Source organism: Leucoraja erinacea, chromosome 14, assembly GCF_028641065.1.
Source record: "Leucoraja erinacea ecotype New England chromosome 14, Leri_hhj_1, whole genome shotgun sequence".
Classification (NCBI taxonomy): domain Eukaryota; kingdom Metazoa; phylum Chordata; class Chondrichthyes; order Rajiformes; family Rajidae; genus Leucoraja; species Leucoraja erinaceus.
In genome coordinates, this window is record NC_073390.1 from 33227080 (window position 1) to 33252200 (window position 25121).

The 25121-nt window shown below is 43.5% G+C and overlaps 1 protein-coding gene across 2 annotated transcripts in view; it reads right to left on the bottom strand.

Moving 5' to 3' along the window:
• inpp5d (inositol polyphosphate-5-phosphatase D) overlaps positions 1 to 25121 on the bottom strand; it is a 110176-nt gene that overhangs the window by 46173 nt on the left and 38882 nt on the right. For both annotated transcript variants that reach the window (XM_055646118.1, XM_055646119.1), the window contains exons 3-10: positions 22763 to 22907; positions 20559 to 20673; positions 18787 to 18927; positions 17391 to 17478; positions 8321 to 8401; positions 6152 to 6229; positions 5759 to 5882; positions 3888 to 3994 (exon numbers count right to left, since the gene is read on the bottom strand). In XM_055646118.1, coding sequence (XP_055502093.1) covers positions 3888 to 3994; positions 5759 to 5882; positions 6152 to 6229; positions 8321 to 8401; positions 17391 to 17478; positions 18787 to 18927; positions 20559 to 20673; positions 22763 to 22907 — 879 coding nt within the window. The remainder of the gene's footprint in view (positions 1 to 3887; positions 3995 to 5758; positions 5883 to 6151; positions 6230 to 8320; positions 8402 to 17390; positions 17479 to 18786; positions 18928 to 20558; positions 20674 to 22762; positions 22908 to 25121) is intronic.

The window sequence follows — 25121 nt, forward strand, 5'->3', positions numbered from 1 at the left end:
AGATAATAGTCTGCTTTCCTGTTTTTGCCACCAAAATGGATAACCTCACATTTATCCACATTATACTGCATCTGCCAAACATTTGCCCACTCACCCAGCCTATCCAAGTCACCCTGCAGTCTCCTAGCATCCTCCTCACAGCTAACACTGCCCCCCAGCTTAGTGTCATCCGCAAACTTGGAGATATTGCCTTCAATTCCCTCATCCAGATCATTAATATATATTGTAAATAGCTGGGGTCCCAGTACTGAGCCTTGGGGTACCCCACTAGTCACTGCCTGCCATTGTGAAAAGGACCCGTTTACTCCTACTCTTTGCTTCCTGTTTGCCAGCCAGTTCTCTATCCACATCAATACTGAACCCCCAATGCCTTGTGCTTTAAGACATTGAGCTGGGAAAGTAGCACAAACAGCTCCACTAGGCTCTTCGGAACCCCCAATAGCCCAACTAACAGCATTGAAAGGGCAAGTGAAGGACTCCAAAGTAAGATAACATGTTTCCTTATCCGTTGTTGCAGAGCAATAGCGGAGTCAGGTTGCACAAACGTCCCTGCCAACATTGACCTCCACACTACACACACGCACAACTACATACCCCTCAACGCTTCTAAGTAGGACCGGCCTCGCGTGGCCATACAATGCCCGTACGCCTCAACGCGACCACGAGATTGCGTAATTTACGTGCCAAGGACACGTAAGTGGGACAGGCCGTTTAGTCTACACATAACCAACTAAAGTAGTACCTGATCTTGCTTAAGATTCAGCTTTCACCTGGAACAATAGTAAGCCCTTTAACAAAGGAGTACAAAAGAGTACACACGTTTACGAGACAGAAAAGGGTGTTACGCTAACAAAGGGTAACCTAAAGCATTGCCAAAGAATTTTGCTGTAAGGAAAGGATGGAGAGGAGGGGAAACAATTATTTAAGGAAATAATTCTGGAGGAATTGATCTGGATGATTAAACGCATGACACATAGTGGAATAATTTCTGAGATATGGGGTGAAGAGATGAGTGAACCTCATGTTACCTGCAGGATGAGCATCTTTGCACTGTTATAGTGAGTCACAGAGCTTCGACTGATATACAGGAAGACATTGAGCTGGGAATGTGTTACACAGGGTAACACAGCTGGAAATGTATAAACAGTACAAGGAGCTGGGAGTGTATTGCACAGTGTAAGAGAGCTGTGAATTTCTTATTTGGGATAACAGAGTTGGAGGGATTGATGGACCAGGAACTATGAGTTTCCCAGTCCACACACAGACTGGGAAACACATTCTGTAAAATGGCTGGATGGTTTGGAGTTTGTAAAATGTGTGCAGGAAATTTTTTTGCAGCAATACATAGAGGTACCTACTAGAGAAGGGGCAGTGCTGGACCTCCTGTTAGGAAATGAGACAGGTCAGGTGACGGAGGTATGTGTTGGGGAGCACTTCGGGTCCAGTGATCACAAAACCATTAGTTTCAATATAATTATGGAGAAGGTCAGAACTTGACCAAGGGTTGAGATTTTTGATTGGAGAAAAGCTAACTTTGAGGAGATGCGAAAGGATTTAAAAGGAGTGAATTGGGACATTTTGTTTTATGGGAAGGATGTAGTAGAGAAATGGAGGACCTTTAGAGGTGACATTTTAAGAGTACAGAATCTTTATGTCCCTGTTCGGTTGAAACAAAAGAGTAATAATTGGAAAGAGCCATGGTTTTCAAGGGAAATTGGACACTTGGTTTGGAAAAAGAGAAAGATCTACAATAATTATAGGCAGCATGGAGTAAATTAGGTGCTTGAGGAGTATAAAGAATGTAAAAAGAATCTTAAGAAATAAATTAGAAAAGCTAAAAGAAGATATGAGGTTGCTTTTGGCAAGTAAGGTGAAAGTAAATCCAAATGGTTTCTACAGCTATATTAATAGCAAAAGGATAACAAGGGATAAAATTGGTCCATTAGAGAGTCAGAGTGGACAGCTATCTGCAGAGTCAAAAGAGATGGGGGAGATATTGAACAATTTCTTTTCTTCGGTATTCACCAAGGAGAAGGATATTGAATTATGTGAGGTAAGGGAAACAAGTAGGGTAGCTATGGAAACTATGAGGATCAAAGAAGATGAAGTACTGACACTTTTGAAAAATATAAAAGTGGATAAGTCTCCAGGTCCTGACAGGATATTCCCTAGTACATTGAGGGAAGTTAGTGTAGAAATAGCAGGGGCTATGACAGAAATATTTCAAATGTCATTAGAAATGGAAATGGTGCCGGAGGATTGGCGTACTGTGCATGTTGTTCCATTGTTTAAAAAGGGTTCTAAGAGTAAACGTAGCAATTATAGACCTGTTAGTTTGACGTCAGTGGTGGGCAAATTAATGGAAAGGATACTTAGAGATAATATATATAATCATCTGGATAAACAGGGTCTGATTAGGAACAGTCAACATGGATTTGTGCCTGGAAGGTCATGTTTGACTAATCTTCTTGAATTTTTTGAAGAGGTTACTAGGGAAATTGATGGCGGTAAAACGGTGGACGTTGTATATGTGGACTTTAGTAAGGCCTTTGACAAGGATCCACATGGAAGGTTGGTTAAGAAGGTTCATTGTTGGGTATTAATAGTGGAATAGCAAGATGGATTCAACAGTAGCTGAATGGGAGATACCAGAAAGTAATGGTAGATAACTGTTTGTCAGGTTGGAGGCCGGTGACTAGTGGGGTGCCTCAGGGATCTGTGTAGGGTCCACTGTTGTTTGTCATATACATCAATGATCTGGATGATGGTTTGGTAAATTGGATTAGTAAGTATGCAGATGATACTAAGATAGGTGGTGTTGTGGATAATGAAGTAGATTTTCAAAGTCTACAGAGAGATTTAGGCCATTTGGAAGAATGGGCTGAAAGATGGCAGATGGAGTTTAATGCTGATAAGTGTGAGGTACTACATCTTGGCAGGACAAATCAAAATAGGACGTACATGTTAAATGGTAGCAAATTGAGGAATGCAGTTGAACAGAGGGATCTAGGAATAACTGTGCATAGTTCCCTGAAGGTGGAATCTCATGTAGATAGGGTGGTAAAGAAAGCTTTTGGTGTGCTGGCCTTTATAAATCAGAGCATTGAGTATAGAAGTTGGGATGTAATGTTAAAATTGTACAAGGCATTGGTGAGGCCAATTCTGGAGTATGGGGTACAATTTTGGTCGCCAAATTATAGGAAAGATGTCAACAAAATAGAGTATAGAGGAGATTTACTAGAATGTTGCCTGGGTTTCAGCAACTAAGTTACAGAGAAAGGTTGAACAAGATAGGTCTTTATTCTTTGGCGCGCAGGTTAAGGGAGGCTTGATAGAGGTCTTTAAAATGATGAGAGAGAGTTGACGTGGATAAGCTTTTCCATTGAGAGTAGGGAAGATTCAAACAAGAGGACATGATTTGAGAATTAAGGGACAAATGTTTAGGGGTAACATGAGGGGGAACTTCTTTACTCAGAGAGTGGCAGCTGTGTTGAATAAACCTCCAGTGGAAGTGGTGGAGGCAGGTTCGATTTTATCATTTAAAAATAAATTGGATAGGTCTATGGACGGGAAAGAAATGGAGGGTTATGGTCTGAGTGCAGGTAGATGGGACTAGGTGTGAGTAAGTGTTCGGCGCAGACTAGAAGGGCCGAGATGGCCTGTTTCTGTGCTGTAATTGATATATGGTTATATGGTTAAGTGAAAGGAGAAGGAAATATTATTTCACACACCAACACTGATTGAAAGGTGCTGAAATTGTTAAATGGTTATATGGTTATATTAGTCATGAAACCCGAGGTAAAGGATGACAAAGTTGGATGTAATCAGCCCAGACCTCACTTAGGGGTGAAAAATGCATGGACAATGGTGCGGTGCTCAGAACAAACCTTCGAGTCTGTGAAGACGTACTCCTTCCGCTGTGTCTTCTTTATCTCCGAATCAATGACGATCACCAACTTGTTGTGGAACTTCTGCGATTTGATCAGCTGCAAAACTGAAACAAGTATTTCCCATAAAAGGCCAGGTGTTCAACCACTTCACGGCAATTCTTTTGAGAGTCACAGTGAGTCTTTGTCTGATGTTACCAAATGAAGACAGGACCCAGACTGCCTCAGACCCACTCTATTTGGTATATCTTGCATAACCTAGTGTCATGAAATACATCCAATGTTCCTGCCTTCAGATTGTTGTTAAAACAAGGGTGACATTAGTAACACAATGACCAAGTGTCCTCAAGCTGTTAGTGGTCAAGATATATCAGGAACAATACCAATGCTCCAGATACTAAAACATGTTACTAACCACATAGCCAGGGGACATCAGTAACTCTACAGATGTTCTCGGGTAGCTATTTGTGTGAGTGAACATGTAGATATGTTGAGACAATGCAAACTGTAATACATGCACTAAAGTGGTCTGTTGTGTTAATCACAGCACAGTTATCACTCTGCCTCTGATAGAGAATGTTGCGGCTTAAAATTGAAATGGCATCCCGAGCGTTGAGTTGGTCACAATGACAGGCCAACAAATATTTGCTTATTGCAAGGACATTGTGCCCCAAACGTAAGATTCTTTAGATTGTGTCATGGATGGCAGGGCAGAACCTTTGATGATAAACAGGCAAGACAAAAATGTGGGTGCAGGTAACTGGACTTGGGCAGATAAAGGCTTTTGCTGGGGAGCTGGGATCACATGGTTTAGAGGGAGTGAGTTCATGGGGAAGAAGGGATTGACTGCAGTGGGGGGGGGGGGGGGGGGGGGGGGGGGGGGGGGGGGGACAGGGACAGTGAAAGGAACAAACTAGTGACTTGGGGGAATCAGGCAATGATGAGGGTTGGCCTAGTTATTTGGGAGTGGAGCACTGTCAAGTCAATGAGGGATATGGAGAGGTCAATCCATTGTCTGGGTGCGGTGGGAAGCGGGTTGTTGCAGACAACAGTGGTTTGGAGAGGGAGACCATAATCACAGCAAGTCTCCTTTGCACTTTATTTTGGATTAAGATTGCTTTCATAATACACACATGCATATTTAATTGCATTGTAAGATTTCCAGGTCTGTGTGCACGACATGAGCAGATGATTTGGACAGTTCAGTGATGAGGGAGGGCTGCACTGTTAGACGTGCTGTCCTTTGGAAGTAAAAGCGAGGTCTGCTTGACATATAACTTTGGCAGGGAAACCACCGGCTGGCATTATTCGTCAGAGATGGGGACTATTTGCAAGTGTCAACAGTTGTCCATCACCCAAGATCTACAAACAGGTTGGCTGCTCATTAACATGATCCCATCTATGGATCTCGGTCATGTAACAACTGTCTGCCATGGAGCTTCATTGGTGTTTCTGATTGCCACAGTGGTATATGAAGCACTATATAAACCATTCTTTCCTTTACCAGAAACCAAGAGCCATGGTCAAACTGTCATGCAGAGAAATAAGATAACATTTGACAGCAATTCTACATGCCTACCATGGTAAACAGGTCATGGTAATAAAACTAAAGGTATCCTGGGTAATCTGAGGTATATCATTGAATGGAGACTGAGGGAGGACTGTTGCAACTGACTATGCTGGCTTGATGTGTGACGGTCTTTGTAGAATAATAATGGCTGCAAAACTGCCGTAAGAAGTCTGAATCCAGTGGAGGGCAGGAGTGTTTTATGGGTGCTGGAAAAACATCTTGAGAAGAGATAGAAATATGTAATGCTACATGCTGAAGGCCACATTAGATAATAAAGTAAGGCGAAGGTGAGAGTCCTTACTTTTGTTGTGACTGTAAAACTTATCCTCTGGCCCATCCCTTGATTTCTTGATGATTAGTTGCCCATGCTCTACATCCACTTTCAAATGGAGTTTCAAGAATATTCCAAAACTTTCCAATTTCACCTGAAACACAAAATGTGGTCATCCTTAGTAGTAAATTCAAAATATCTGTCTGCTCACTCTTTTTCTCCTCACTTGAGCTCTCACCAATCCAGGTTACAGGAATGGAAAAGGTACTTGAAGATGCAGTGTCTAGATTGTAAGAGCAGAGGATTGAGGGAGGTTTAGATGGTGAGGGTGCCTGAGAAGATCTCTGGACACGAACGCACATTCTACATAAGCTCACTGTGCCACTGACTTTGTGAATGGTACTGAAAAATTAAATTACTTACATCAAAGGTCACCGGTGATATTTGTGACTGTGGGTCTTCAACATCCGCGTCTGAAACTTCGTGCTCATAATCCTTCACCTGTACAAGGGGAATTGGCAAAAGAATGAGGCTGAAATGAATCAATCGGTATGCTCCCACTCATTTCTACTCCTGCCCATGGCCTCTGCTCCCTAAATTGCTGAATTTTGTTGGATACATAGGCTGCGTCACCTCTGATAACCTGGGTATATTAGGGAGTGATCATTTCATTGCTTGAGTAACTCAGCTTGGACTTAATAATCATGTCTCTACTATTTATTTCATTCCCCTTGCATGTTTTTCCTCTACCTGCTAAATTTTTGTAAGGTGTCCTTGAGACTCTTGAAAGGCGCCCATAAATAAAATGTATTATTATTATTATTATTACAGGCCAAATGAATATGCTGTGAAGCAAAAAACTGCAGGTGCTAGAAATAAAAATAAAAACTAGAGGACAGCATGGAGGCACAGCGGTAGAGTTGCTGCATAACAGCACCAGAGACCCGGGTTTGATCCTGACCACGGGTGCGGTCTGTACAGTTGATACGTTCTCCCTGTGACTGCATGGTTTTTTTCCGGGTGCTCCGGTTTACTCCCACACTTCAAGGACGTACAGGTTTGTAGGTTAATTGATCTTGGTAATGATTGTAAGTTATCCCTAGTGTGTAGGATAGTGCTAGTGTACGGGGATCGCTGGTCGATTCAGTGGGCCGAAGGGCCTGTTTTCGCATTGTATCTCTAAACTAAATAAACTAAAATGGTGGAAACACTCAGCTGGTCAGGTGGATTGGAGATGATCAGCCATGATCACATTGAATGGCAGTGCTGGCCCGAAGGGCCGAATGGCCTACTCCTGCACCTATCGTCTATTGTTCCCTTGCCCCCGAGTCTATCACCTGGCCTGGGAATTGCCTGAATCTATACAAGACTGTTGGCAACCTTGGAGTCATAGTCAACTCCATCACCGAGTCCACCCATTTTCACCTTTGTCGTAAAGTTTAAAAAACTAGATGCTGGTAACCAGAAAATGGCGGAATACTCAAGCACTTAACAACACCTGAGCAACACAGAAAACGTTTCTGGTTGACTTCCGAAAGATCATTGATGTGAAATGTCAGATCCTTTTCATTCTCCATAAATGTCGTGACCTATTGAGTATCTCCAGCATTTCTTGTTCCCAGGTTCAACCAGTTTTAAACCCTTGTCCATGCCTTTGGTATTCCTGGTCTTGACTATTTCAATGTGCTTCTCGTCAGCCTCTCCTTCCCACCAGAGCTTTGAGGCCATCAAAGATTCTTGTATCTTAACCCATATCGTCACTTTTGCCCTTCATTCCTGTTCTCACTAACCTATATTGACACCCAAAGCCCATCCATATATCGGTCTTTCTCCCAATCCAGCCGTAACAAGCCACAAAGTGCTGGAGTAAGCTGAACATTTTGGCAACTTCTTCATTCTGAAAAAGGTTTCTGACTGGAACCATCACCTTTCCATGTTCTTTAGAGAAGCTGCCTGACTGGCTGAGTTTTTCAGCGCTTTATATCTTTCTTTGCAAATCAGCATCTGCAGTGCCTGGTGCAAATTTAGCCTGTTGGCCATCCTTGAACTTAGCCGCTTCATCACTATTAGCAATGCACTTAACCATCAAGGCCTTAAGCTCAGAAAATCTCTCCCCAATACCTCTTTGTAACATCAACATGATGCCTTATCTAATAACTGAGCAGGAAGCATTTTCATGAGAAGTCACAATCCAGACTCGGGACAGGCAAGGCGGATGGTACAGTTCCACTTTGTGCCTCTGGTAAGTCACGATAAAATAACAGACCCAGAATGGACAGGGATTACCCCTGGTGTGAGATTTGGTGTTGTACTGAGTAATTTCACTGCTGAGAAACTTGGTAGCAGACCAAGGCTCATTTGATAGTGACACCAAACCTAACACTGTTGCTCACTCACCATCAGTCTGTAATATGAGCCAAAGCATGGTGGAGGGATGGAATATGAGGACTTTATTATTCAGCAAACAAGATTGGAAAATATGACAATAATAAACTAAAGGGAATGGTTTGTGAAGGGAAATACTGAGCACTGTACCCTAGTGTGCTAGTCACTATTCCACAATAAACCCAATCTTATTCAATATTAGATTACCTGGTTCTCCATGGATAAGAGCATTGTGTTCAGTTCTGTAGCTGTTGAAAGCAGTTTTTTGATATTGGCTTCAGAGGTGATCTACAAGCAACCATATTGATATTTAATGATTAATATTTGTTTCACAGCACTTAATGATGGCATTACATTTGTTTATTGGAACTTCATGTTTGATTTTTCACCCAATTTGCAAGACGAGCCAAACATGAAATTTGCAGAGTGAAAGTGCCCAACAGGTGAATCAACAGGTGAGCTGCTCACTTTAATTCTCTCTCTCTCTCTCTCTCCACACTCCATTTCCCCATCAGAGCAGAGATAAATTTGAGCAATGATGTAGAAAAGGTGAGCAAATTCACAGAGACCATGGAAACGTATTAATTGATTTCTAATCTGCAAAGCTAATTAAAGTGTGAAGTCAAGTAATCGCCAGAGATGTGGATGATCACCTGATTGGCTTGGTTGACAAGATAACGCCATGGAATAACAATATTTTATATGAAGCACCTCGTAAAATAATTAAATCAGCCGTTTATGATAATTTCCCTTTATGACCTATCTGTTCCAGCACTAAAAATGTCATGACTTCCAGCACACTGGGACAGGAACAATTACATTCTTACTGAGTTGGATGATCAGCCATGATCATATTGAATGGCGGTGCAGGCTCGAAGGGCAGAATGGCCTACTCCTGCACCTAATTTCTATGTTTCTATGTTTACTTGCTGCAGTTTTACAGGCACATTAAAAAACAACAATGCAATGGGTAAATATACAATAAATGATCATATATTCCATGTAAACCAAAGCATAACAGTAGCATAACAGGGTCTGAAGTAGGGTTCCAATCTGAAACATCGCCTCTTCTTTTTCTCCAGAGATGCTGCCTGACCCCGCTGAGTTACTCCAGCATTTTGTGTCTATCTTCAGTATAAACCAGCAACTGCAGTTCCTTCCAACCCATAATAGTTTTGTGCTGAGGTAGGATTATGGTGAGAGTTGTGCAGGGTGCAAGCTTGAAGACTTTAGTTTTAGTGTAAGGTGGCCGTTTCAAAGGGAGATCAGGGATTGCTGTGTTCTTTGTTCACTGAAATGCGACTCACCTGACTGATATACAACTTGAGGGTTTCTCCATTTATTGCATGGACTGTTCCGAATCCTCAGGCAAGGGAAAAGGCAGCAGCATCTGCATTTTGGTCAATGCTTTATGGTGCACTGATCTGACGGTGTTGGCACAATTCTACTCTCCTGACCTGGAATGCCTGTCTCTAAACTGCGAGAATTCACCTCTACTATCTTGTCAGAAGTCTACATTTTAACACCAAGGTGGCAACTCAGTTCAACAGCAAGCCCTGCTGCCCTGCTCATCATTGCCAGTGACTCCAATCAAGTTATCAAAATTATGATGGGCTAAAATAGGAGAGTCGGTCTTTTTTTCCCCCCAGGGCAGGGGAGACTAGAACTAGAAGGCACGTATATAAGGTGAGAAGGAAAAGATTTAAAGAAGATTCGAGAGGCAGGCTTTTCACACAGAAGGTGGTAAATATTTCGAAAGAGAACATAGTGGAAGCAGATAGAATTTCAAGGTTTAAAAGGCATTTGGACGTACTTAAATAGGAAAGGCATAGAGACATTTGGGCCTAATGCAGGCAAATGGGATAAGCATAGATAGGCATCAAGGTCAGCATGGAAGAGGTAGGACTGTTTCTGTGCTGTATAATTTGTTGATTCAATGATTCTCTGAATTACAAATGTAAATGGGGAGTTATTTGTGATCAAGTATAAAAGGTCAGTGTCACTGGCCTTAAGAGATGGGGAGAAAAAATATGACATCAATAGCATCCATTATGTTAGCACTGTTAATGTGGCAATGTTATTGTACGATGCTTCCTGAATGAATGAATAAGTTTATTCCTGCTTGAATTCGTAACAAAAGACAATGGTGACAGGCCATTTGGGAAATAAAAAGCAACTGGCCAAAATTATTGTGTTCTTTAACAAGGAAAAAGGGATAGTGATCCAGGGAACATCGAGGGAATTTTGGTGCTTAGGACCTTGGCAGCTGAAAGTGAGGTCATAATTGTGCAGTTATTAAGATGGGGTATGTTGAAGAGTAAATTATAAAAATTCTAAAAGTAAATCTTTACAGTGCTGATGGAGCATGTAAATGTTCATAATTCATAAGCGATAGCAGAACTAGGCCATTCGACCCATCAAGTGTATTCCGCCATTCAATCAAGGCTGATGAATCTATTCCTCCTAACCATATTCTCCTGCCTTCTCCCCATAACCCCTGAGACCCTATTTCTGTCTGCCTTAAAAATACCCATTGATGTCCTCCACAGTTGTCTGTAGCAGAAGAAGTTGCATGAGACCAGTGGAACCCTATACTATTGTTACCGACATCTACATCACTGGTTGCAGTGCATCAAAGGAAAACAATGTGCAACCTCTTATCAAACGTGCTGCAGCAAGATTGAAAATGAGATTAGTGTTCCTCTCGAAGGAAGGTCGATTTGAAGTTAGCCGCAGCAGGAAATGCTCTTTACTGCTGTAGATCACATCAGTCATCCTTGCCTTACAACATTGGCTGAAGTGCAGCCGCAGTAAACCTGATAGGAACAGGAATTCAAGTTCTGAGGGGAACTCAAAGGATTTCTTATAAAAGGTCATTGAGCTGAAATGTTAATTCTGTTCCTCTCTATGCAGGTGTTGCTTGATCTGCCGAACATTTGAAGCATTTTCTGTAGTTATTTGAGGAAGTTTCACTTATTCCCTTTAGTTTCCTTTAGTTTAGTTTAGAGATACAGCGCAGAAACAGGCCCTTTGGCCCACTAGGTCCGGGCTGACCAAAAATCTCCGTACACCAGCACTATCCTACACACTAGGGACAATTTACAATGATACCAAGCCAGTTAACCTGCATGTCCTTGGAGATGTGGGAGGAAACTGGATCACCGGAGAAAGCCCACGCAGATCACGGAGAAAACGTGCAAACTCCGTACAGACAGCACCCTCAGTCAGGAGCAACTCTCCCGCTGCGCCACCGTGCCGCCCCTTTCTTTTGGTAAAGAGATTTTGAATTGATCTAACTAAATGATTCTGAAGGAAACCAATAAAACTGATCCTGCCAAACCTTTCATTGGGTGAAAGTTAACATTTGCAAGTTTAATTCAGGAAATGTTCAAAGGTTCTTTAATGATGTTAGAGGGAAGTTAATAAATTAAGAGAAGTGAGCAACATGAGGGTGGGGAGGAGGGTGGTGGTTTGGAGAGGTATCTACATGCTTGATCATATCAATAGGCTTTTGTGTGATTTCTACAGACAGAGAGGAGGTTGGGTAGAGGGGGGGGGGGGGGGGTGGAGGTTGGGTAGGGGGGGGGGGGGGGGTAGGGGGGGGGGGGGGGGGGTGGGGGGGGGTGAGAGGTCGGGTAGAGGGGGGGGGGGGGGTTGGGTAGGGGGGGAGGGGGATGGGAGGTTGGATGGGGGGGTGGTGAGAGGTCGGGTAGAGGGGGGGGTGAGAGTTTGGGTAGGGGGGGGGGTGAGTGGGTGGGGGGGGGGGGTGAGAGGTTGGGGGGGGGGGGGTGGTGAGAGGTTGGGTAGAGGTTGGGGGGAGAGGTGGGGGAGGTTGGATAGGGTGGGAGTGGTGGAGGGAGTGGTTGGAAGGGTGCAGGGTAGGTACAGGGTATGCTTAGTGGGCTAGGAGACATTTTTGAGGGACATGGCTTGAAGATGCATACACTGAATTGATGAATATGAGTCATACAGACATTGAACACACAAGTAGGCCTTCAACTGACCATGTCCATGCTGGCTGTCAAGTAATCATCCACTGTATACTAGCTCAATTTACCAGCATTTGGTTGGTGGCCTTCCGTGCTTGATAATCCAGATAGTTTTCAATTGCTGCGAGAATACCTATTTTCAACACTTTCTTTTTCTGCATTTCAGATTGTATGAACTGCATGAAAAAACAAAATCCTCAGATTCCCACTAAATTTGTTACTGCTCGCCTTAAACGTATCACCTCTCATCTTGCGTTTCTATTCTGAGGAAATGTTTCTCATTATCCATGGCACTCATTACATTGTACACCTCAACAGATTCCCCGTCAGCCTCTCCCATGCCAAGGAAAACAACCCTTCCTACGGTGAGGTGATCCAAATTGCACAATACTCCATCTGAGATCTAGCCAAAGTTTTCTAAAGTTGTACCATGACCTCCATGTTTCAATATTCTATCCCCTGGCTAATAAAGGGACTGGCATTCTGCATGCCTTCTTCAACATATTATCTATCTGTGCTATCACCTCAAGGGATCCATGGACATACACAAAGGAACACTTCCTCAATACTCCCCTGGGCCCCTACCATTCCTGGCATGCATGCGATTCTCATGAGATTCCTAAAGTGCATCTTTTCATACTTATTGGGATTAAATCCCCTCTGCCATTGCTCTGTGCACTTTATCAACTGAATGATATTGTTCTGTAACCTAAGAACATCCTCCTCACTATCAACACAACCAACAACTTTCAAGTCATCGCAAACCCACTGATCATACTCCGACATTCAAATGCTTATTATCAATGTTATGACAAACAACATCATTATTTCATTCCTGGACTGATCCCTGTGATACATCAGTAGTCACTGGTTACACATGACAGAAACAACCCTCCAGCGTCATCCTCTTGTTGAGTTTAGTTTGTTGTCAGGTGTACAGAGGTACAGTGAAATGCTTTTGTTGCATGCTAACCAGTGAGCAGCACGACAATACATCATTACAATGGAGCCATCCACAGTGTAGTGATACACGATAAAGACAATACGTTTAGTGCAAAGCCAGTGGAGTCCTATCAAAGATAATACGATGGTCTCCAATGAGGTAGATAGTAATTCAGGACTGCTCTCTAGTTGTGGTAGGATGGCTCAGTTGCCAGATAACAGCTGGGAAGAAAGTGTACCTGAATCTAGCGTTTTCATACTTCTATAACTTTTGCCCGAGGGGAGAGGGGAGAAGAGGGAGTGGTCAGGGTGCAATTCATCCTTGATTATGCTGGTGGCCTTGCTGAGGCAGCATGAGGTGTAAATTGAGTCAAAGGAAGAGAGGTTGGTTTGTGTGATGGTTTGAGGCTGCAAATTCCTGTCCCCTATTATCACGGCAAATTTGTATCCAAGTTGCTAACGTCTTAGATCTAATTATTTTTATGACCATTCTTCCACATTGTACCTTATTTTTGTTCTTGCTAATATGTGGAGTAGAATGGTTGATGGGGGTTGTATATGGTAAGAATGTGATACTGATAAGTGTATGCGAGGGCCCAGGCAAAAAGATTTTCAAAAAATTGGATCTATCTACTTTGGTGTTTAGAAGTATGAGGGAGGCAGAATGGCACTGCTGGAGGAGCTGCTGCCTCACTGCGCTAGAGACCCGGATTCGATCCTAACCTCGGGTGCTATCTGTGTGGGGTTTGCACGGTCTCCCAGTGACCATGTGGGTTTCCTATGGGTACTCGAGTTTCCTCCCACATCTCAAGACATGCAAATTTGTAGGTTAACTGGCCTCTGTAAATTGCCCCTCCTGTGAAGGAACTGGATACGAACGTGGAATAAGAAAGACCTAGTGTGAACAGGGGATCAATGGTCGGTGTGGACTTGGTTGGCCCAAGCTTCCATGCTGGATCTTTAAATCAATCAATCAAATTTTATTGAAACCTGAAGGGCATGGCAATTTAGATGTCAAGATGTTTCCACTGGTGGGAGAAATTTGATTAAGGGCACATTGTTATAGAGGGAGAGGGAGTCATTTAAAAAACAGGGATCTTTTATCTTGGAGGGTGGTGAATCTCTGGAATTCTCTGCACCAGAGGGTTTTGCAGGCTGGATTACTGAAGGTATTTAAAGAGGAAGTAGGTACAGTTTTGAAAGACCAGGGAAAGGAGAGCTGCGGGTAACTGGCACAGAAGAGGAGACGAGGACTGGTGCAGATCAGCATTGATCGTGTTGAATGGTGGGGTTGGCTTTAGGGGCAGAGGAGCTTTTTCTTTCTCTTTTTTTAAAAATGTTTTTATGTTCTATGTTCATAGGTTCACAAGTCATAGGAGCAGAGGTAGGCCATTCGGCCCATCGAGTCTACTCCATCATTCAATCATGGCTGATCTATCTTTCCCGCTCAACCCCATTCTCCTGCCTTCCTCCCCATAACCCTTGACACCATTCCTAATCATGACTGGGATATGTGGAATTGTTATATCAAATGCAGCAGAATTGTCGGGCCCAAGTGTATGATGTTAACTTTCCAGAAATTCTTCTGTTGACAGACATGGTGGCATTTGAAAACCACAGAGTATTGATTTATAGATGGTTTGACTTGCTACCATGTGATGCTGCAGGAGAATACAAGTCCCGGCATGTCTCAAGAAAGATGTTGGGGCACTCAATCCCCCTGGTGGTACGGCGGCTTTTACAATGAAAGTTGAACAAACATGAACACCTGCCTTACAAGAATCACGAGGAAGAAAAACAGTTCCTGTAGAAACCATCTGGTCTGCAGTCTAGAACACGAGAGTGTAACACAAGAAGGAGAAGCAGAGTTGGCCATTGGCCCTTCCTGTCTGCTCCCTCATTGAATAAGATTGCAGCTGATCTTTTACATCAGCCCCACTCTCTTTGCACTAATGCCAAAAACATTGATTCCCTTAATACTCAAGATTCTATCAATCACTCTCTTCAATATATTCTGCAGTTGAACCTCCATAATCCTCTTGGATGGAGAATTCCAAATTAACTTCTTGGAAAAGAGAATTATTTTTTCATCTCTTATATCTCTGTCTTGAATAAAAGAGGAAGAAGGTTTGACTTTATTGCCTTCTATCACAGTGAGCAACGTGAGGAATCCGCTGTGGTGGATGTTTATGTTGACTTTTATGCAGTTGTGGGTCTTGCTTTTTTTTAGTATGGCTGTATGGTAATTCAAATTTAATTGTATTTGGTACATGTGACAATAGCCTGACCTTGACCTTGAAGCCTTTATCTTGAAGAACTGACCTTAATTTATGGCTGTGACTCTTGGATCTAGACATCCTAACCAGGAGATAGATCAACTCCACATCCATGCTGTCACGGTTCTGAGGAGCGTGGTACACCTCAGCGAGACACCATCTTATTGTTCTAAGCTCTTGAGAATAGTGGCCTGTCCATTTTATCTCTCTATGTATGGCATACTTGCCACACCAGGAATCAATCTGATGAAATGTGTGCGTAGAGTTGGATGAGAGCTGGGTCTCCTAAGGTCATAAGTGATAGGAGCAGTATTAGGCCATTCGGCCCCATCGTCTACTCCACCATTCAATCATGGCTGATCTTCTCTCCCTACCAGCCCCATTCTCCCGATTTCTCCCCATAACCCCTGACAGACGTACTAATCTCGACCCGAAACAGGTCTGAAGAAGGGTCTCAACCCGAAACGTCACCATTCCACTCCAAAGATGCTGCCTGTCCTGCTGAGTTACTCCAGCATTTTGTGTCTATCATCAATCTGACCAACTTAAGCTGTCCTCCTTTCCTTATATAGATGGACCAAACCTATACTCCATGTTCCATGATGCAAACTCACTAGGGCCCTTATAATTGCCGCTAGATATTAAAACCCTCTTGCAGTAATGTGCCTTCCTAATTGTTTGCTTTACCTGCGTGTAAAAACTCTTAGTCCTCTTTTAAAAGTCTCATGTTCGATTATCATTACATCATTCCTATTCATCTCAAAATTAGTTTAAGTTAACAAGTGACTTTGAAAAATAGATGCTATTACAGAGGCAGCCATCTTGACCCTTTGTCAATGCTGGAGGATTCAACAACTGCAGCACAGGTGGGCTGAGAGCTCAGTAGAAGCCTTTGTCCCATCACATAGACAGCAGGATAATCACATCAGACTACTCTTCAAGGGACATGAGCAGGAACCAATTACCTCTGCAATCTAGCATGAAACTATCTTACAGAGAGAGCATTGGCACCTCTAGTGACTCTGGCATTGCAGTTTCTTGCAATCTGACTACCCCACTAACAATGGCCTGCTTGCTTTATCATTGTTACTTTTTTTTGCATACCTTTCATTCATTTCTTCTACATCTCTCTATATCACTGTCTATATCTCTCGAGAGATTTGCTGGTACGAGAAGCCACACAGCAGTTATGAAACACTGAAATACCAGCTTTGTTTATTGGTGGCTGATAATAAATCACTGCAGGTTGCAATTAAAGAGGAGACTGGGGAGGTATTCCAGCTGCTTCTTGTGCACGGTTAACCTCGGGGGGGAGAGCATTGGTTAGGTGTTTGTGTCTAGTTGATTGGCTTGTTGTCAGCCATAACCAGCAGCGAGACACAAACAGAGTGAAACTGAGGAACAAGGCGCATGCAAATCACTTGGGACTTTGCAAGTGTTTTTCGATTACCTTACTTTCCGATCTAATGCGGACACAAAACAAGGAGCATTTCCAATATTTATCCCACAGGTAGGAAAACACGGTTGGTAAATAATCCATATATGGAGATGACAGGGATTCTCCTTGGCATTCCTTCCATTAGCCGAGCTTAAATGTTCCATTTATGGAATCATTAAATTGAAAAATCCTTATGGTGAAGAAGGATGCCATTTTCCCTTTTAAGTCAATGCTGGCTTACTTGAAAAACCCAGTTGGACATATTTCATTGTAGCACTGCAAATTATATATCATGCAGTTCCTACCCCATATCCTTTTATGGTGAAGACATTGTAAGAACTATCGAAAATCAAGGTGTTAAAATAATCTCAGGCAAAAGCTATGAACACATTTTCCATCCAGCATTATTCTCCATTGTGGATTACTCAATATTTGTTTTCTTCATTAGTAGAGTTTAAATGTTCTATTTGGAGCAAATATTAAACGAGTTCTAGAGATTAAAATGTCTATGTCCTAATCCTAAATCTTAAAGTGCATCTTAAAATGTATTTCCAAAACCATTCAACATTAGAATGGCCATTGTTTGCATTCAGCTTAACACTTTAACTCTTTACGTCGCCACAATACCAGACCTGGCTCTGAACACTTCCTCCAGGTATCGGCTGATTGTCAAACTGTCGCTGTGATGTCTCAAGTGTCGACATTGTCTGGATTAGCTCACTGAAACAAATGCAAACACAAATGATAGGCAGAATGGTATTAACTACAACCACAACCCTTTATGTTATACCGTAAGCAAACAGAATAAATTGGAGTCATGCAGCATGAAGAGCATGGCAGTTAAAGTACAAACTCCATGCATGCAACTAGTGCATTGTCTAGAAATGCACTGATCACAGTAATAAAGATGACTTCTAATTCAACGCATGAAGGTGCAACATATTATGGTATTTAGCAAATGACTGATGTTTGATGTGTGCTGAATTAGCTGACTCTAATCAAGGTGCAATGATTGGCCTCAACCTTGTGAAATGAAGCTCGGTCATTGGTTCTCTTCTTTCTCAGTGTCACTCCTGTTGGAATGCACCGTGGTAAGTAGAGGAAAGAAAGTTGGTTAATCTGATGAAGATCATATTCTTCATCGGATATATGGGAAGACTTTTCATATCTGTTCTTGGGCGTGTTGTCCTCCTGCTTTGCTAATGGTAAACCTTTGCATTATGACCGAGTCCACTTCATAGCTTTAAGGTGAGAAGGGCAACATTTAAAGGAGATGTGCTGGACAAGTTATTTTACACAGAGGGTTGGTTGTGGGTGTCTGGAACATGCTGCTGGGGTGGTGGTGGGGACAGATATCACAGTGGCATTTAATACACTTTTGGAAAGGCATATGGATGTGCAGGGATTGGGGGATATGGATCACGTGCAGGAGGTAAGAAATGTCTTGGCATCACGTTCGGCACAGACATTGTGGGCCGATGGGCCTTTTCTTGTTTTATGTTCTATGCAAAGTGTTTCTCACACTTTCCCACACAGTTGGGGCAGCCCTTTTTCATCTTTGCAAGCTTTGTCCTGCCCCTCCTCTCTTCCAGCTTTCTACAACCTACCCCCCCCCCCCCCCCCCAAGAGTCCAAACCCAAAGCGTCACCTATCCACGTTCTCCAGGGACGCTGCCTGACCTGCTGAGCTACTACAGCACTTTGTTTCTTCTTTTTTTAACACAAGACAAAGAAGCAGAATCTGCCTCAAAGAACTACATTACCCCATTTGGTTTCATCCTTACAGAAATATTACTTTCTATCTTCCCCTTACCTTCTCTGCAATTTAAAACTATTTTGGTTTTCTCCCTTTCCCATTTCTGACAAACGGTGTCTGACCGAAACATTGACTCTGTTCCTCTTTCCACAGATGCTACTTGACCTGTTGAGGGATTCCAACATTTTCTAATATTTTGCCCAGCACTGAACCTGCTAAGATTTGACTTCAGTGACTTGGTTGATCCACACCACGAGTTTACACTCAGCCTACCTGTTGAGACCTTTGGTGAGTAATCTGAGCAAGAGCCTTAGTTGCCACAAATCCGTGTTTGTACCATTTACGTCTTCAGCATCCTTGAGCACATCCTGCTCCACAAAGTTACGAAGGGCCTCGTGAAAACCTTCTGGAACTCTGGAATACAGGATAAACTGACTGTGAGTCCATGGGATACTTATACGGCTGCATTGCATATACTATTAGTGGCTTCACATGCACTATTTCATTTTCCCCCAGAGGAACAGTGAATTCCCTATTATATAGACATTCATCACTAATCAGTGACCGAAAGATAGCCGTCATTGGGGATGGCATGACCGATACCAGCACAGTCCTCAACACAGGGGGTGTTAGTGATTGCATAGAGAGACGTTGGGCTCGATATTATGGGATTTTATTCTTAATTTGTTTTCCAGCCCCTGCTGTCCTCGTTGGTCAAGCTGTGCAAATATTTGCCCATTTATAGGTCCACCTCCCGCCAGCGACTCCGGTATTTTCTTGGGAAATTTCCCAGGAGCTACATATTCAGTGGCCCACACACAATGGCTCTCCGCCGACTCTGTTAACTTTATGTAGGTTCACATTGGCAACAATGGTGTTTGACTTGGGTGGATGAATAACAATTACAGTTAATGTACTTGGGGCGAAAGGGCTGTCATCACGATGATGGGCTTATTAGGACAGAAAGATGGTCTTCAAAAGTGGATTGGCATAGTCAGAAACACCCTAGCTAGTAGTGAAAAACGTGATCTCTGGAGTAGCCTGTCCATCCTTCCCTTCATCTCATTGGACTGTGATAGGAAGCAATGAGAGAAAAATATCACCTTGAAGGGATGAACTTACGAAAGGCAGAGTTTCCTGGAGAAACACGTTATTCTAAGTGATTTTGGCCTCGAGGCCAATAGACCAAAGCCCTATCAATCTATCATTTGTTTAAGAAAGAACAGCAGATGCTGGAAAAATCGATGGTAGACAAAAATGCTGGAAGAACTCCGTGAGAGAGGCAGCATCTATGGAGCGAAGGAATAGGTGATGTTTTGGGTTGAGACCCTTCTTCAGATTGAGTTCTTCGCTCCATAGATGCTGCCTCACCCTCTGAGTTTCTCCAGCAGTTTTGTCTACCTTCACTCAATCATTTGATATCTTTTGATAGTTGATATCTTTCCCAGTGAATGACAATCTGAAGAATTGTTCCCGAAGGCCCTTTTAACCATGTCCAATGTATTTTCATTTGGTGCATCCTTTGCAGTTGGAGATGTGCACTGGATGGTGGACATTGCATTAACATTGAAAGAATAATTAGACAAGAATTTGTTGAGGTATATCGCAACGGAAGAAAGGACATTAGCCACAAGTGCCCGTAACTGTGTTCTCACCGACATCTAACATCATTGTTACCACACTGTGCTACATCTGATTACATGTGTGTATGATGGGAGGAAGGATAGTGTGTATGGGACAGCAGGCACTCATACTTCCTGGGACATTGGCCTAGCAGATACTGGTTCACCTGGACAGGCTTAGACCTGGGACCGGGGTGAATCCTGCACAGCTTTTGGGATGGGAACAGCAGGGACTGGAATGTATACAATGAATATCAGAGCTCAGCTTCCCCTAAGCAAACACCCATTTCATAAGTTCCAGGAGCAGAATTAGGTCATTTGGCCCATCAAGTCTGCTCTGCCATTCAATCAAGGCTCCCACTCCCTCCACCCACTCCAGGTCTGTCAGATCAGCATTCTCAGTGATTGACTTTGACTACTTACAGTGACAACGTTGCTGCATCCACTCCTTCAAGGCGCTGTGCGAGTATCTTGTTGACCAGGGACTGGCTTATATCACCCTTGGTCTGAGTGGGGGATTCCGTGACATCCGCTGCACCTTTAAAATGCCAGGAAAGCAGATATTAGGATCACGTCTACACAATGATAGCAAATAACAGAATAAACCTTGGCTGAAGGAGACTGGAAACAGCCAATGAACTGAGGAACTTATCTCCTGAGTTCTCTGAGTTGCACATGGCAGGGGGGGGGGGGGGGGGGGGGGGGGGGGGGGGAGTTGGTTCATTGAGCTCTGCAATGACAGATTACTTTGAAAACTGCACCAATAACATTTGGCATTTGCTTTCATAGGTATTGCTAACATCAAGCAAAGCTCAATATCACACATGCTCTCTACCTAAATCCAGCAGAATTCTTCAGATTCAGATTCAGATTCAACTTTCATTGTCATTGTCAGTGTACAGTACAGAGACAACGAAATGCAGTTAGCATCTCCCTGGAAGAGCGACACAGAATATGATTTCAATAAATAAATCTATTTATATGCATACAGTCATAGACTTATTTTTCCTGTGGGAGGAGTGTCCGGGGGGGGAGGGGGGGGGGGGGGTGATTGGCAGTCACCGAGGTACATTGTTGAGTAGAGTGACAGCCGCCGGAAAGAAGCTGTTCCTGGACCTGCTGGTTCAGCAACGGAGAGACCTGTAGCGCCTCCCGGATGGTAGGAGGGTAAACAGTCCATGGTTGGGGTGAGAGCAGTCCTTGGCGATGCTGAGCGCCCTCCGCAGACAATGCTTGCTTTGGATAGACTCAATGGAGGGGAGCGAGGAACCAGTGATGCGTTGGGCAATTTTCACCACCAGTGCTTTCCGGTCGGAGACAGAGCAGTTGCCATACCATACTGTGATACAGTTGGTACGGATGCTCTCGATGGTTCAGCGGTAGAAGTTCACCAAGAGCTGAGGAGACAGATGGACCTTCTTCAGTCTTCTCAGGAAGAAGAGACGCTGGTGAGCCTTCTTGATCAGAGTTGAGGTATTGTGGGTCCAAGAGAGGTCATCGGAGATGTTGACCACCAGGAACCTGAAGCTGGAAACACGTTCCACCTCCGTCCCGTTAATGTGGATGGGGTTGTGCGTGCCGCCCCTAGACTTCCTGAAGTCTACAATGAGCTCCTTGGTCTTCTTGGACTTAAGGGCCAGGTTGTTGTCAGCGCACCATGCTGCTAGGAGCTGGACCTCCTCCCTATAGGCCGACTCATCTGATGAGGCCAATCACCGTTGTATCATCTGCATACTTGATGATGGTGTTAGTACCATGTACAGGTGTGCAGTTGTAGGTGAAGACCCCCAAGATTCATGACTGAGATCCTAAAGTGGAAAACCCATTTCATGGCTGTTCTTATTGCAATCTACTCAAACAAATAAACTCATCTGAGTACACCACTAGTTCATGCTCTTCAATTTTGGACAAACATTTCCAAATAGAGTCAGCAGGCAGTTTAAACTCGGTTCCAGTGGCTGTTCCACGTCACTGGAACTGAGATCTATCCTGTCTTCAATTACCAGAGGCACACATATGATGGCCTGCCCCGTCAGGGCAATGAGAGTCATTATGGTGGCCAATCTGCTGCCCAGCCGTTTTTGACTCGCGCAAATTTGGCACAGACGGAGGATCCCTCCTTGTCCCAATTACTCAGGAGCACGTCCGGCCTTTTAACTGCCAGAGGAATTACTGAACCAGAATTCACCTGGAACTCACTTATGTAGGTGTGGCATTCAACTGGAAATAATCAGAATTCACTGGCAGACCCTGTGGCACAGCTGGTTGAGCTACTGCCTCACAGCACCAGAGAACTTGGTTTGACCTTGACGACAGATGCTGTCTTGGTGAAGTTGGCATACTCTCCTTGAAACTGTGTGGGTTTCATCCTGGTGCTTTTGTTTCCTCACACATCTCTATTATACGTGTGTTGGTAGAATAATCGGCTACTGTAAACTGTTCCTAGTACATAGGTAAGTGGCAGAATCTAAGGAGATTGGACTGCAGAGAGAATAAAATGGGTTAGGGTAGGGTTACAGTAAAAGAGGGTGCTTGATGGTCAACGTGGTTTGGGTGGGCTGTGGGCCTGTTTCCTTGCTGGATCTCTCTATGATATTAATAGCAGTTTAAAAACCATTCTCCTTTACCTGCTTCCATCTCAGGGCTCTCCAGCTCCTCCACTCGCTCCACAGGGTACCGCAGGTTAGTCACCAGCCCCATGTCCTCCTGCATGTAGAATTCAATCAAGTCGGGCATCTTTTCAAAATTCTTCGACTTGATTCCTGCAGAGGCCTGTGCCAGATATACAGTGTTAACCAGAAGCATCAGCAGCTTTAGTCACCACACCTGTGGTGTTTACCCCCCCTCCCCCCCCGCCAAGGGTCCCATTGTGCCCAGAGGCCTTTGGGTCACCCATTGAAACACCCAAGATTGTTGATGTGCTCTGCTTCCAAAACACGAGGGTTGACTACAGTTGACACCTGTTCTTTTTCCAATGGAAAGGAAACATCATTAGCAAGCAATCAACGACAAAGCAGCCTGGGGCACATCTCACGAGCCCCTCGGGATTTATCCACCTTCCTATAGTCAAAGTCTTATTTCTTCAAGGTGACGTTGAGCATATCCACAAAACCTTCTGCCTAACTGGCAATCTCATCCCAAGACAGAGCTCAGTGTGAGAGTTTTTTTCGGGAGTTTGGTATCAGGCATGGGAACCTTGTGGTGGTCTGCTGAACAAAGGAACTTGGGCATCAGTGTTGGAGATTTTGGTTTGCGTATTCCACCCATGCATTTGGAGGATTATGCAAAGGCAGCATTGCGGTTTTTTTTCCAGCACTTGATGTTCATCATTCCAGTCATAGAAGCTCCTTCCAGTTCCTTCCTGCACAGCAGAGTGCAGATGGTCTTTAATGCTGAGATATATGACTGGAGAGTGTAGGATTTGTGACTGGGTGACACCCTGTGACCCTGGGGGGTATAACAACGGGTACATATGTGCCGCTGGTCCAACTACAGATTCAAAGATCTCTTTTTAAATGGATGGTACAAGCACAATGAGCTACAAGGTTCTCTAAATGACCATCCCTTGTCCTTACCTCTGTCCCAGATTTTACTCTGGCCAGAGACAGGCACTTGCATGTGACCATGAGGGACTCATCGGTAAGGCTGATCCTGTCATTTTGCATGGTTTTTGCATGTGGTCAGGGAGGAAATTTGCCCAGCTTCCTGACTGACATGGGTGAGAAATGCTTGTGCCATGACAGTCAGCATGTTTTCAAAGAAAAGTTGCTCGCATTTTCCCTCAGTGTTCTGGAGTTTTCCCTTTAGAATTGACCTCTGAATGTAACTATGAATTACATTCCCCTGAGTTATTTTGAGATCTGCATTGCCTTCAATAAAATAGCCACATTTTCAGAACAGAAGCTGCAGTATATTTTCTACTTCATCTTTAACTCATTGGACTTCATAAGGCATTCCCTACAAATCATGCTCACCATAAATGCCAATTACAAACCTCATCCACAAGAAGCCCCAACCACAAGCTTCACCCACAAGATGGATCACTGAAAATCCCCTGGCATAAACAGCACCTACATTACGTTCCATCAAAATTCCCACCACACCAAGCCCCAGCCACATCTCTTAATGCCGGAACATAAAAGCCCCTAATAGCTAGTGATCAATTCTCCCCACTAAAATCCATGATGGTCTGCTTGGAAAATGCAGAAAGGCATGTTCCAAAGAGTCTGAAAGTGCATTGTAAATTGTAGTGAAAATGCATTGTAAATGAAAAAAGTGCTTCATACAACCAGGTCTGGATAAGGAAACCACTAAATGAAATCAACAGGCTTGGTACAGGTGAATGTGTCTGTCTCCCAACAATGGGTGAGTTTGACTAATCATTTACCTGAACAATTCAGAAAGAAACCTAAATATTTAAAGAACGAGTGTAACAGATGAGAAAATAGTTTTGCTCTGGTAGCAGCAATGGCTTTCACTTCCTATTGATTTCGAACTGCCGTCAAATAAAGAATGTTCATACACTTTAGTTAAAAAAAAACCGTTGCTATCAGCTTCAGAAGTCCCTGCTCTGAAAGAAATAGCCACCTTGGGAATACAAGGTTCGGATAGTAACTGCCTGCATGGTGTTGGAAGGGAAGACCAGAGGGAGGTGGAGAGTTTTGTGATTTGCTGCCCTTAGTCAGAGCAGGAAAATTAGCAATGCGTCTTATTTTAGATGTCACATGTCAAGCATTAAACATGATTTCTAATCAGTTGAACCAGATGCATCTGCAGTCAAATAAGCCCTTTTTCTAAAAATAAACCTGGTGAAATTGAGCTGTGGTTTCTAATTATAGATCCATTTCTTCATTTGTTGGGTATCTCACAGAATAGAAAGTGGTTTAGTTTTTGCTCTCTGTCTCTCAGATTTAGAAGCATGTATGATCAAGACCACCACTGAAGGCTTGGCTCTCTCTCGCTCTCTGGTCTACTGCCACAAAAGTG